We start from the raw sequence: 14,198 nt of genomic DNA, 5'->3' as shown, positions 1-14,198 counted from the left end.
TTTTGTTTTTGAATGTCAGAAATGTATATTTGTGAATGTTGAGATGTTATATTGGTTTCACTGGTAAAAATAAATAATTGAAATGGGTATATATTTGTTTTTTGTTAAGTTGCCTAATAATTATGCACAGTAATAGTCACCTGCACACACAGATATCTCCCTAAAATAGCTATAACTAAAAACAAACTAAAAACTACTTCCAAAACTATTCAGCTTTGATATTAATGAGTTTTTTGGGTTCATTGAGAACATGGTTGTTGTTCAATAATAAAATTAATCCTCAAAAATACAACTTGCCTAATAATTCTGCACTCCCTGTATATATATATATATATATATATATATATATATATATATTTATATATATATATATATATATATATATATACACATATAAAAACATGAATATATATGTACACATATATAGACATATATAAATAAATATATAAATAAACCAAAAATGTACCGGCTTCTAAGCTTTACATTCCTGCTTTTTAAATAAAGATAGCAAGAGAATAAAGAAAAACTGATAATAGGAGTAAATTAGAAAGTTGCTTAAATTGCATGCTCTAAATCATTAAAGAAAAAAATTGGGTTTAGTGTCCCTTTACCCACAGCTCTGAGATTGCGGTAAATTTGCTCAACTTGTAATACAAGTGCAATGGAAAGGGGGTGCAAATGATCGCGATAACGCTAGCACAATCGTTTGCACCTCACTTGTAATCTAGCCCTTAATATTACAAATAATTATCCAGTTTAGGCCACAATCTCTTCTCCAATTCTATAGTTTTGTCTTTCACTGAAGATAAATATTTGGAGTCTGATCTATTATTCAGTGTTTGGTATACATGTGATGATAGTAACCCACCTCCAGTAGTGTACAGATTAAATTAAATACAGAAAGGGATGTCTGTTTCTAAGATTTTATTTTATGTGATTGGTTCTGTCACTTCTTTCTCTCTCTTGAAGATGCGTAAGACCAAGCGCCTGCTCTCTGTTCACCCCTTTGATTTTGAAATGGATTCTGAGTACTCAGCTCAGTCCCGCAGACAATCAACTCTAGATCAGGATATCTTTCAGGTATCTTTATTGTTTTGGATTGGTCCTTTCTCTCTTTACTCTGTTCCTTTTCTTGCTGAATCAGTAATGGATTGGAGCTGGGCGACTGCTTGGTGGGCAGATATATACTGGACAATCCAGCTATGTCAGGTTAAATCTACAAGAACCCTACAATATAAGTGTTAATTATGCTGACACCATAGTAAAAATGTACCTGACAATCATTGATATTTTGATCCCTAGTCTTTCTCTGAGGAAACTGGCACTGGGAAAGACAAACCACAGAAGGAGTCCATGATAGCTGAGGCAGATCTGGCTTCCATGTTCCATTACTTGCTTCAAGAGCAGGGACATAATTTGGCTCCACCAGACCAAGAGTTTAATACTGAAGTCCGTTTCTCCCTCAACTCTCGCCGTCGGAGCTTAGAAAGTAACAGAAGGCCATGTAAGTGTAACACATTGTCTCATAAGTTAGAGCCAGGTAGACATCTTGTTTTGTACATGAGTGAAGGTAATGGTGAAATGAGGGAATGTCATAAAATAAATGACTACCTCTTTCTTTCATGTAATTAGCAAGAGTCCATGAGCTAGTGACGTATGGGATATACATTCCTACCAGGAGGGGCAAAGTTTCCCAAACCTCAAAATGCCCATAAATACACCCCTCACCACACCCACAATTCAGTTTTACAAACTTTGTCTCCCATGGAGGTGGTGAAGTAAGTTTGTGCTAGATTCTACGTTGATATGCGCTTTGCAGCAGGCTGGAGCCCAGTTTTCCTCTCAGAGTGCAGTGAATGTCAGAGGGATGTGAAGAGAGTATTGCCTATTTGAATACAATGGTCTTCCTCTAGGGGATCTATTTTATAGGTTCTCTGTTATCGGTCGTAGAGATTTCTTCTCCTACCTCCCTTTTCAGATCGACGATATACTCTTATATACCATTACCTCTACTGATTCTCGTTTCAGTACTGGTTTGGCTTTCTACTATATGTAGATGAGTGTCTGAGGGTAAGTAAGTCTTATTTTATTTATGACACTCTAAGCTATGGTTGGGACCTTTATATGTAAAGTTCTAAATATATGTGTTTAAACTTATATTTGCCATGATTCAGGATAATCAGTATTCCTTCATTCAGACTGTCAGTTTCATTTTTTGGGATAATGCATATGAATAAATATTTTTTCTTACCTTAAAATTATTTTCAATTGACTTTTTTCCCTGCGGGCTGTTAGGCTCGCGGGGGCTGAAATGCTTCAATTTATTGCGTCATTCTTGGCGCAAACTTTTTTGGCGCAAAATTTTGTCATTTTCGGCGCCTTAATTGACGCCGGAAGTTTATTCGTGGTTGCGTCATTTTTGACGTTTATGTGTTTCAGACGTTCTTTTGCGCCAAAAAATGTGGGCGTCCTTTTTTTCACCGTCAGAGGATATGTCGTCATTCTTGGCGCCAAAAAATATGGGCGTTGTACTTGGCGCCAATAATGTGGGCGTCATACTTGGCGCCAAAAAATGTGGGCGTCATTCTTGTCTCCACCTTTTTTCCACATTATTTAAGTCTCACTTTTTCATTGCTTCTGGTTGCTAGAGGCTTGTTCATTTGGCATTTTTTCCCATTCCTGAAACTGTCATTTAAGGAATTTGATCATTTTGCTTTATATGTTGTTTTTTCTATTACATATTGCAAGATGTCTCAACCTGACCCTGGATCAGAATCTACTTCTGGAAAGACGCTGCCTGATGCTGGTTCTACCAAAGTTAAGTGCATTTGTTGTAAACTTTTGGTATCTGTTCCTCCGGCTGTAGTTTGTGTTAATTGTCATGATAAACTTTCTAATGCAGATAGTGTTTCCATTAGTAATAATCTTTTACCCGTTGTTTTTCCTTCAACATCTAATGTTCAGGATGTTCCTGTTAATGTGAAAGAATTTGTTTCTAATTCTATTAGGAAGGCTCTGTCTGTTATTCCTCCTTCCAGCAAACGTAAAAGGTCTTTTAAAACTTCTCATATTTCAGATTAATTTTTAAGTGACCGCCATCATTCTGACTTATCTGTTTCTGATGAGGATCTATCTGGTTCAGAAGATTCTGCCTCAGATATTGACACTGATAAATCTTCATATTTATTGAAAATGGAATTTATTCGTTCTTTACTTAAAGAAGTATTGATTGCATTAGATATGGAGGAGTCTAGTCCTCTTGATACTAAATCTACTAAGCGTTTAAATTCGGTTTTTAAACCTCATGTAGTTATTCCAGAAGTTTTTCCAGTTCCTGATGCTATTTCAGAAGTAATTTCTAGGGAATGGAATAGTCTGGGTACCTCATTTACTCCTTCTCCAAGGTTTAAGAAATTGTACCCTGTGCCATCTGATAGATTAGAGTTTTGGGACAAAATCCCTAAAGTTGATGGGGCTATCTCTACTCTTGCTAAACGTACTACTATTCCTACGGCGGATAGTACTTCCTTTTAAGGATCCTTTAGATAGGAAGCTTGAATCCTTTCTAAGGAGAGCTTATTTATGTTCATGTAATCTTCTTAGACCTGCTATTTCTTTGGCTGATGTTGCTGCAGCTTCCACTTTTTGGTTGGAGGCTTTAGCGCGACAAGTGTCAGACCATAATGCTTATAGCATTGTTAAACTTCTCCAACATGCTAATAACTTTATTTGTGATGCCATTTTTGATATCATTAGAATTGATGTCAGGTATATGTCTTTAGCTATTTTAGCTAGAAGAGCTTTATGGCTTAAATCTTGGAATGTAGATATGACTTCTAAGTCAACTTTACTTTCTCTTTCTTTCCAAGGTAATAAATTATTTGGTTCACAGTTGGATTCAATTATTTCAACTGTTACTGGGGGGAAAGGAACCTTTTTGCCTCAGGACAAAAAATCTAAAGGTAAATACAGGGCTGCTAATCGTTTTCGTTCCTTTCGCCAGAATAAGGAACAGAAGCCTGACCCTTCCCCTAAAGGAACGGTTTCCGTTTGGAAACCATCTCCAGTCTGGAATAAATCCAAGTTTTTTAGAAAGTCAAAACCAGCTCCCAAGTCCACATGAAGGTGCAGCCCTCATTCCAGCACAGCTGGTAGGGGGCAGGTTACGATTTTTCAAAGATATTTGGATCAATTCGATTCACAGTCTTTGGATTCAGAACATTGTTTCACAAGGGTACAGAATAGGTTTCAAGGTAAGACCACCTATGAGAAGATTTTTTCTCTCTCGCATTCCATTAAACCCAGTGAAGGCTCAGGCATTTCTGAAATGTGTTTCAGACCTAGAGTTGGCTGGGGTAATTGTGCCAGTTCCAGTTCTGGAACAGAGTCTGGGGTTTTATTCAAATCTATTCATTGTACCAAAGAAGGAGAATTCCTTCAGACCAGTTCTGGATCTAAATATATTGAATCGTCATGTAAGGATACCAACATTCAAAATGGTGACTATAAGGACTATTCTGCCTTTTGTTCAGCAAGGGTATTATATGTCTACAATAGACTTACAGGATGCATATCTTCATATTCCAATTCATCCAGATCACTATTAGTTCCTGAGATTCTCTTTTCTAGACAAGCATTACCAGTTTGTTGCCCTTCCGTTTGGCCTAGCAACAGCTCCAAGGATTTTTTCAAAGGTTCTCAGTGCCCTTCTCTCTGTGATCAGAGAACAGGGTATTGCGGTATTTCCTTATTTGGACGATATCTTGGTACTTGCTCAGTCTTTACATTCTGCAGAATCTCATACGAATCAACTTGTGTTGTTTCTTCAAAGACATGGTTGAAGGATCAATTTACCAAAGAGTTCATTGATTCCTCAGACAAAGGTAACCTTTTTGGGTTTTCAAATAGATTCAGTGTCCATGACTCTGTCTCTAACAGAAAAGAGACGTCTGAAGTTGGTTTCAGCTTGTCGAAACCTTCAGTCTCAATCATTCCCTTCGGTAGCTTTGTGCATGGAAATTCTAGGTCTCATGACTGCTGCATCGGACGCGATCCCCTTTGCTCGGTTTCACATGAGACCTCTTCAGCTTTGTATGCTGAACCAGTGGTGCAGGGATTATACAAAGATATCACAATTAATATCCTTAAATCCCAATGTTCGATCTTCTCTGACTTGGTGGTTGAATCACCATCGTCTAATTCAAGGGGCCTCTTTTGTTCGTCCAACCTGGACTGTAATCTCAACAGATGCAAGTCTTTCAGGTTGGGGAGCTGTATTGGGATCTCTGACAGCGCAGGGGGTTTGGGAATTTCAGGAGGCGAAATTACCTATCAACATTTTGGAACTCTTCTGAAGAGAGAATCGTTTATTTGTTTTCAGACAGAAAATGTCACAACCGTGGCGTATGTCAATCATCAAGGGGGGACTCACAGTCCTCAGGCTATGAAAGAAGTATCTCGGATACTTGTATGGGCGGAATCCAGCTCCTGTCTAATCTCTGCGGTTCATATCCCAGGTGTAGACAATTGGGAAGCGGATTATCTCAGTCGCCCGACGTTACATCCGTGCGAATGGTCTCTTCACCCAGAGGTATTTCTTCAGATTGTTCATATCTGGGGACTTCCAGAAATAGATTGGATGGCCTTTCATCTAAACAAGAAACTTCCCAGGTATCTGTCCAGATCCAGGGATCCTCAGGTGGAAGCAGTGGACGCACTGTCGCTTCCTTGGACTTATCAACCTGCTTATATCTTTCCGCCTCTAGTTCTTCCAAAAGTGATTTCCAAAATTCTAATGGAATGTTCGTTTGTATTGCTGGTGGCTCCAGCATGGCCTCACAGGTTTTGGTATGCGGATCTCGTTCGGATGGCAAGTTGCCAACCTTGGACACTTCCGTTAAGGCCAGACCTTCTATCTCAAGGCCCTTTTTTCCATCAGGATCTGAAATCATTAAATTTGAAGGTATGGAGATTGAACGCTTGATTCTTAGTCATAGAGGTTTCTCTGACTCAGTGATTAATACTATGATACAGGCTCGTAAATCTGTGTCTAGACAGATTTATTATCGAGTCTGGAAGACTTACATTTCTTGGTGTTCTTCTCATAAATTCTCTTGGCATTCTTTTAGAATTCCAAGAATTTTACAGTTTCTTCAGGATGGTTTGGATAAGGGTTTGTCTGCAAGCTCTTTGAAAGGTCAAATCTCTGCTCTTTTTATTCTTTTTCACAGAAAGATTGCTAATCATCCTGATATTCATTGTTTTGTACAGGCTTTGGTTTGTATCAAGCCTGTCATTAAGTCAATCTCTCTTCCTTGGAGTCTTAATTTGGTTCTGAGGGCTTTAAAGGCTCCTCCGTTTGAACCTATGCATTCTCTGGATATTAAATTACTTTCTTGGAAAGTGTTGTTCCTTTTAGCCATCTCTTCTGCTAGAAGAGTTTCTGAGTTATCTGCTCTTTCTTGTGAATCTCCTTTCCTGATATTTCATCAGGATAAGGCAGTGTTGTGGACTTCATTTAAATTTTTACCTAAGGTTGTGAATTCTAACAACATTAGTAGAGAGATTGTTGTCCCTTCATTATGTCCGAATCCTAAGAATTCTCTGGAGAAATCTTTACATTCTTTGGATGTAGTTAGAGCTTTGAAATATGTTGAAGCTACTAAAGGTTTTAGAAAGGCTTCTAGTCTATTTGTCATCTTTTCTGGTTCCAGAAAAGGTCAGAAGGCTTCTGCCATTTCTTTGGCATCTTGGTTAAAGTCTTTGATTCATCATGCTTATGTAGAGTCGGGTAAGTCCCCGCCTCAAAGGATTACAGCTCATTCTACTAGGTCAGTTTCTACTTCCTGGGCTTTTAGGAATGAAGCTTCTGTTGATCAAATTTGCAAAGCAGCAACTTGGTCTTCTTTGCATACTTTTACTAAATTCTACCATTTTGATGTTTTCTCTTCTTCAGAAGCAGTTTTTGGTAGAAAAGTACTTCAGGCAGCTGTTTCAGTTTAATTCTGCTGCTTATTATTTCATTTTTTGATTTGGGTTGTGGATTATTTGTTCAGCGGAATTGGCTGTCTTTATTTTATCCCTCCCTCTCTAGTGACTCTTGCGTGGAAGTTCCACATCTTGGGTGTCTGCTATCCCATACGTCACTAGCTCATGGACTCTTGCTAATTACATGAAAGAAAACATAATTTATGTAAGAACTTACCTGATAAATTCATTTCTTTCATATTAGCAAGAGTCCATGAGGCCCACCCTTTTTTTGTGGTGGTTATGATTTTTTTGTATAAAGCACAATTATTCCAATTTCTTATTTTTTTATGCTTTCGCTCCTTTCTTATCACCCCACTTCTTGGCTATTCGTTAAACTGAATTGTGGGTGTGGTGAGGGGTGTATTTATGGGCATTTTGAGGTTTGGGAAACTTTGCCCCTCCTGGTAGGAATGTATATCCCATACGTCACTAGCTCATGGACTCTTGCTAATATGAAAGAAATTAATTTATCAGGTAAGTTCTTACATAAATTATGTTTTCCCTATTGGGAATTTTGCTGAGAAGGGAGTTTTATCAAAGTGTGTTACTATGTTTTGTTGTAACATGTAGTCACTTGAGGGTTGAGTGTGTGGGACAGGCTGTTGTAATTGACATGGCTATGAACAGAGTCTATATAAAAGCTATGATGTGAGCTGTATATACCTGCACATTGCATTTTATGGTCAGTCATTTTAAGACTTATTTAAACCTCCCAAAGTAGCGTATTCACCTCCTTGGCAATCTGCTTCAACTTTTTTTAAATTCTTGCCATTAGAAGCAGTACCACCTACACAGTTACCTTATAACAGGGCACAATTCCCCTACCTGTTTGAGCAGGCATGCGCACTCATTTAAACAGTATGCAAGGCTTAAGCAGGCAGGGTATGTACTGATAGAAAGGTGGGGCATTAGAGCTATGGCTTCTTTTACCACCTAATGACTAGAAATGAAAAATAGCTAAGTCCAGATGAGCAGTCATTAGAGGAAAGGACCTCAAGGGTTAAATTTAAGCCTAAATTTGTGCTTTGAAAACTCATTTATTTAATAAAAAAAAAGGGGGGGACTTTTTGACATTAGGAGATGTACTATCCTCTACTTGACAGTGTTGATGCTTTGATCAGTTTCAAGTGCTTTGGCACTAGACATACAATTCCTCTCTAATTGCCCAGTCAGATTTGTCAATCAATTCACAAGCCATAGGTGGATCTATTTAAAAAAAAAAACAACATAAAGGAACATGATATACTTTGAGATTGTAATATAAATTGTTTAATTGTGCATAGAAACACACTTTATATTTTACTTTCATTTTCTATTTTTCCCCATTTACTTGTAATTTAACAAGCCTAGCTATGCCACATATCTGTCTCTAAATGGCATCGACAGAGGGGTTTAGATAAGGAACCACAAATCCGTGTACATGTTGCTAACATAATGACTTTATCTAGCATTGTCTACCCCAGTAACAATTCTAAATTGGCCTCTCAAAATAATACAAATTGGGATGAGGATTGACTTTTGAAGAAATATTGCAGCAGACAAGGTGCAAATGGATTCAGATTTTTTTACACACATCTACTATTATTGCAAGCCTGTCATTACAAAGTGGCGTATGTTCCTTTAAGAGATATTAAACTAAAAAACAATTAAATGCACAAAAAATAAATAAAAAAGGGTGTTGAAATATTTTGCTGCATGAGAAATATTAGAAAAGCTGTTTAAATTGATATTGAGACTAGCAGAAAGTGTGCACTTGCCCATCCATAATCCATAGGGACAAACTGTGTAATTGGCTGATAAAGATGTCTCCCACAGCTCTATTGGTGAGAAGAGACAGACCCCACAATCTGATACTTGAGATGATACTAAGGTTCTGGGTGCAGTACGCATGTTTAAGGAACTCTCTCAGCGGCTGAAACTGATCAAGATCTTTTTTCTCCATCATTTCTCTGCCTCCTTCCCTCCTTCCTTCCTTCTATCAGACCTTCCCTTCCTAACCGAATTCCAAGAAAATATCCCATTCCCTGAACCCCCACTAACTCGCACCCGCTGTCTCCCCAAAGGCAGTCCCTCTCAAGGACTCAAGGGGTCGCATTACTCTGGGGACATGGACACCTCGGAGGAAGAGGGGGGAGCAGTTCCTAAACCTCACCCCAGACGCAGGAGTCGTGCATCTTCCCAGGAAAACGTGCACTCAGGTGGTCAGGTAACAGCGGAGAGGAATTACTGCTATCAGTGTACAGTACCCAGAATACATGTTTTTGGAGGGAGCTTATTATATTCTGTCTGTCACCATTTTGTATATTTTGTCTTAAATTCTTTAAAAACCATGTAAAAAAAATCCTTACATAAATATAATAATTTCAAATGTTATTAGGATACAGTAGTTTTTTGATATTAAAGGGACACTGAACCCAATTTCTTTCTTTCAGATAGAGCATGACATTTTAAGGATCTTTCTAATTTACTCCTATTATCAAATTTTCTTTATTCTCTTGGTATCTTTATTTGAAACGCAAGAATGTAAGTTTAGATGCCAGCCCATTTTAGGTGAACAACCTGGGTGGTCCTTGCTGATTGGTGGATAAATTCATCCACCAATAAAAAAGTGCTGAACCTAAAAATAAAAGCTTAGATGCCTTCTTTTTCAAATAAAATAGCAAGAGAACGAAGAAAAATTGATAATCGGAGTAAATTAGAAAGTTGCTTAAAATTGCATGCTCTATCTGGATCACAAAAGAAAAAATTTGGGTTCATAGTCCCTTTTAAATTATATATAAATTAATACTAATAAGCTTAGAGGAAGTATACTGTCTTTAAATGGTTATAATAGTGCAATAGAAACGTTTTGTAGCGCATTAGAGCATTTAGCTTTTGCACTACTGCATGTCTCTGGCATTCTGGAGCTGGTATTCATTATATGTGTAACCACTTTGCAGGGGTGTAGCCAATAGTGTAATAGTTAAACACTGCATTTTTCTGATTCACTATAAATGTGATAGTAAACCTCACTGTATGCAACACAGAGTGGGTACACATGGTCAATTATAATTTTGATGTTGCTAACAATCAGCTAGATTACGAGTTTTGCGCTATACTGAGTGCGTAAATAATGCAATAAATGAGCGGTACCGCACTTTCCATAGCGCTGCCATTACAAGTTACTGAAAAACCTCCTTGTGCTGTGTGTTATGGTGCATTAAGCTCCATACCGCACAAAAGCCAAGGGCTGACTTGCCTTGCCTGTGCACGCTTTCCTTCATAGACATCAATGGGGAGAGAGTGTTAGAAAAAACTAACACCTGCAATCGTGGAATGGCAAATCGCCGTAACGCAACCCCATTGATGTTGGATGATGGAGAAAAGAAAGTTATGTTTAAACCTAACATAAACCCCTAGTCTAAAAACCCCTAGTCCGCTGCCCCCCGACATTGCCAACACTAAATAAAGTGATTAACCCCTAAACCGCTGCCCCCTCGCATCGCTAACACCTAAATAAACATATTAACCCCTAAACTGCCGGCCCCCCACATCGCTCCTACTATAATAAAAAAAAAATTAACCCCTAAACTGCCACCCCCGACATCACCGGCACTAAATAAACCTATTAACCACTAAACCGTTGGCCCCCCACATTGCAACCAATAAATAACCCTATTAACCCCTAAACCGCCGCCCCACCACATCGTAAAACACTAAATTAAACTATTAACCCCTAAACCTAACACCACCTAACTTTAAATTAAAAGTTACAATATAACTATATTTAAATAAATAAAAACTTACCTGTGAAATAAAAAAACTAACATTAAACTATAAATTAACCTAACATTACTATTCTAATAAAATAAAAAAAAACTACCAATTAAAAAACCTATATTACAAATTTAAATAAACCTAATACTATGAAAAAAAATTTAAAAAATCTAACATTACAAAAAATAATAAACACTAAAAATACGGGGAAAAAAACTAAAAAAACTATAAGATTACAAAAAATAATAACAAAATTTTAAAAAATAGAAACAATTACACTTACTATAATAGCCCTATAAAAATACCCCCCCCCCAAAAAACTACCAATAGCCCTTAAACAGCTCTTTTACATTAACATATTACAAAGTCCCTCCTAAAAGTAAACCCCCCCGACCCAACCAACCCCCAAAATAAAAAACCTAACTCTAGAAAAAACCTAAGCTACCCATTGCCCTTAAAGGGGCATTTGTATGGGCATTCAGCTCTTTTACTGCCCTTAAAAGGGCATTCAGCTATTTTACACTGCCCAAAGCCCTAATCTAAAAAAAAAAAACACCCCAAAAAATGGAAAAAAAAACTAACCCCAGAATATCTACTCACGGTTCCTGAAGTCCAGTCATCCATCCTCATCCAGGCGGCGAGAAGTCTTCATCGATGCGGCGACATCTTCCTCTATCGCGGGACCATCTACTATCTTCATCCCGGTGTGTCGCAGAGCTGTGGAGGCGCAGAGCATCGTCGCCGGCAGTGTGGAGGATCTTCATATGGTCACCCCCATACACTGAAGCTTGAATGTAAGGTACCTGTTTAAATATGGAGTACCTTGCATTCCTATTGGCTGACATTTTCAAATCTGCCAATAGGATGAGAGCTACTTCTTGCCGCCTGGATGAGGATGGATCACCAGACTTCAGGAACCGTGAGTAGATATTCTGGGGTTAGTGTAGTAGTTTTTTTTTATTTCACAGGTGAGTTTTTATTTATTTAAAGATAGCTATATTGTAACTTTTAATTTAAAGTTAGGGGGCCGGCGGTTTAGGGGTTAATAAGTATATATAGTATTGGCTATCCTGGGGGCTGCGGTATAGCTGTACTGCCGCGACTCGTAATATGCGTTACCGCCCATTTCATGCGCAATGGACAATTTCTAGCTGTATAGCTGTACTGCAAAACTCGTAATTAGGTGAAATTATTAATACATTTTGTTCTCACCTTCAAAGTACCAGCTGGCTGCTGCCTCTATGCCATTTTCTTTTTTTACCTCTATGACAAGCGGATGGTGCAGCCAATTAGAAGCTTATAGTATGTTCTTTGGGAATTGTGCTGCTATTAACCTGTTTATTTTGACACCGGAACTCACTGCATACTGTGCATGGCAGTTGCAGTCAAAGCCATTTCATCTGGTTAATAGCAGCGCAAGAGTACAACACTATAGATTTCGATAGAGCTGGTGGTGTGCTTTAGATTGGCTGTACCACTCGCTTGTCAATAGGAGTGAAAATACAATGCATGGAGAGATTACTGGTACTTAGAAGATGAGAATAAAATGTATTATATAATGTTAATAGCTTTTTCAATGCTGAAATGATATTATTAAAACATAATACCCTGCTGTTCCATATAGTAAGGTTTAATATCACTTTAATTCCCTTTAATGATTAAATATATATTAAAGGGAATTGCAACACTTTCTTATTTCTCTTATTGCAATGCTGCTTGTATGTACCTACTGGTCCGGCAACAGCTCAGCCAATCATAAGTACATGTGTATGTCTGCTCCAGTGCTGACTTTAGGCAACCAATAGCGCTCTAATAAAAACAAGCATTTCATTCTTACAGCTTTATGTCCTGTTAAATCTCTGAGAATTAGTTTATCTTCTTAAAATAAAAGGGAAAAAAGTTTTACCAATTTTTTTGTTTTGTTTTTGTGTTAGTTTTCTGTAAGAATTGTCTGCTGCCTGGTTAAGTCTTTTAGAAGTTACTGTAGTGACATTGTCACAGCACACACAGGTCTGAAGTGTGCTGTACACAGTGTATATTCAGAGGAGGCAATTAGGCCATTCTATTCACCATTTGTCCATTAATTAGAATCACTCCTCAGCCTCACTTTTGATGTAAATGATTTTTCTCATTTCCTTCTCTGACTCCTTATGTTCTTTCTGTTTTTATTAATTAGATTTTCTGCTCTGTTTCCTGGATTGAGTGGCACTACAAACAGAGATAAAAAGGCCAATTATCATTGTGCTGAGGTTTTTAGTGCCATCTTGACAGCACAGTTACCACAAATCTCATCTAGTCCCTCGTGTTAGCCTAACCTTAGTAAATACATCCAGCCAGCACACTCTTCTTAAAGGGGCATACCATACCAGTCAATGAGTGTGCTGAAGCTATGTTGTACCAGCACACTGTTGTAACACAATTTGCAATATAAAGTTTGTTAAAAAAAAAAAAGTTCCTTTAGCTTTTTTAATGCAGAGAATTGCACATTTTACTTGTGCCCAGGTGCTGATCTTAGACCACATTTAACAGCTGATTGATGCATAAGCTCTTGTTTGCTAGTTTAATTGACATGCTAGCAAGAGTGTGGTGCATATGCAGCAATTAGTGCCAAGCTAGGCACCTAGATGGACCCTGGATATGTGGAGTTAAAAAAGTACATTTTATACACTTCATATTAGAAAGGTTTTAAAATAATATTCTGGGCTGTCACTTTAAATGTTTTGTTTCACTAACTGTCATTTAAAAATTGTGATCAAGTAAAGCAATGCTCCTCATCTCCCATGCACAATATGCTCCAACAAGCCTGGATTGTAGGATCTCTCAAGTCAGGTAGATAATGTACATTTCAGCCAATGAGGCCTATTTATGAAATGTCTGTCGGACCTGATCGGACAGGGCGGATCATGTCCGACAGACATCGCTGAATGCGGAGAGCAATACGCTCTCCGTATTCAGCATTGCACCAGTAGCAATTGTGAGCTGCTGGTGCAACGCCGCCCTCTGCAGACTCACGGCCAATCGGCCTCTAGCAGGGGGGTGTCAATCAACCCGATCGTACTCAATCTGGTTGAATTCCGGCGATTTCTGTCCGCCTCATCAGAGCAGGCGGACAGGGTTATGGAGCGCTGCTTCATAACTGGTGTTTCTGGCGAGCCTACACGCTCGCCAGAAATACGGGCCCTCAAGCTCCGTACGGAGCTTGATAGATAGGCCCCAATGTATGCACCTGTGGCCACCAGTAATCTCCTGACACAGGGTTCTGAGGACTGGAACAGAAAATGACCTAAGTAAGCCTGTCAATATGCTGTGTATTGTCACTTATGCGCCACCTGGTGGCAACACTGAGATCAGTCTATATATATATATATATATATATATATATATATATATATATATATATATACATACATACA

The 14,198-nt window shown here is 38.2% G+C and overlaps 1 protein-coding gene across 5 annotated transcripts in view; it reads left to right on the top strand.

Annotated features, from left to right (window-relative positions):
- The window catches only part of MLPH (melanophilin), a 196,267-nt gene that overhangs the window by 130,052 nt on the left and 52,017 nt on the right, over window positions 1–14,198 (top strand). For 3 of the 5 annotated variants that reach the window (XM_053698853.1, XM_053698855.1, XM_053698852.1), the window contains 3 exons: window positions 970–1,080; window positions 1,303–1,504; window positions 9,012–9,235. In XM_053698853.1, coding sequence (XP_053554828.1) covers window positions 970–1,080; window positions 1,303–1,504; window positions 9,012–9,235 — 537 coding nt within the window. The remainder of the gene's footprint in view (window positions 1–969; window positions 1,081–1,302; window positions 1,505–9,011; window positions 9,236–14,198) is intronic. The other 2 variants (XM_053698856.1, XM_053698854.1) reach the window with 1 other exon arrangement.

Source organism: Bombina bombina, chromosome 1 (assembly GCF_027579735.1).
Source record: "Bombina bombina isolate aBomBom1 chromosome 1, aBomBom1.pri, whole genome shotgun sequence".
NCBI classification, from domain to species: domain Eukaryota; kingdom Metazoa; phylum Chordata; class Amphibia; order Anura; family Bombinatoridae; genus Bombina; species Bombina bombina.
This window is presented reverse-complemented; position numbering and strand designations above follow the sequence as displayed.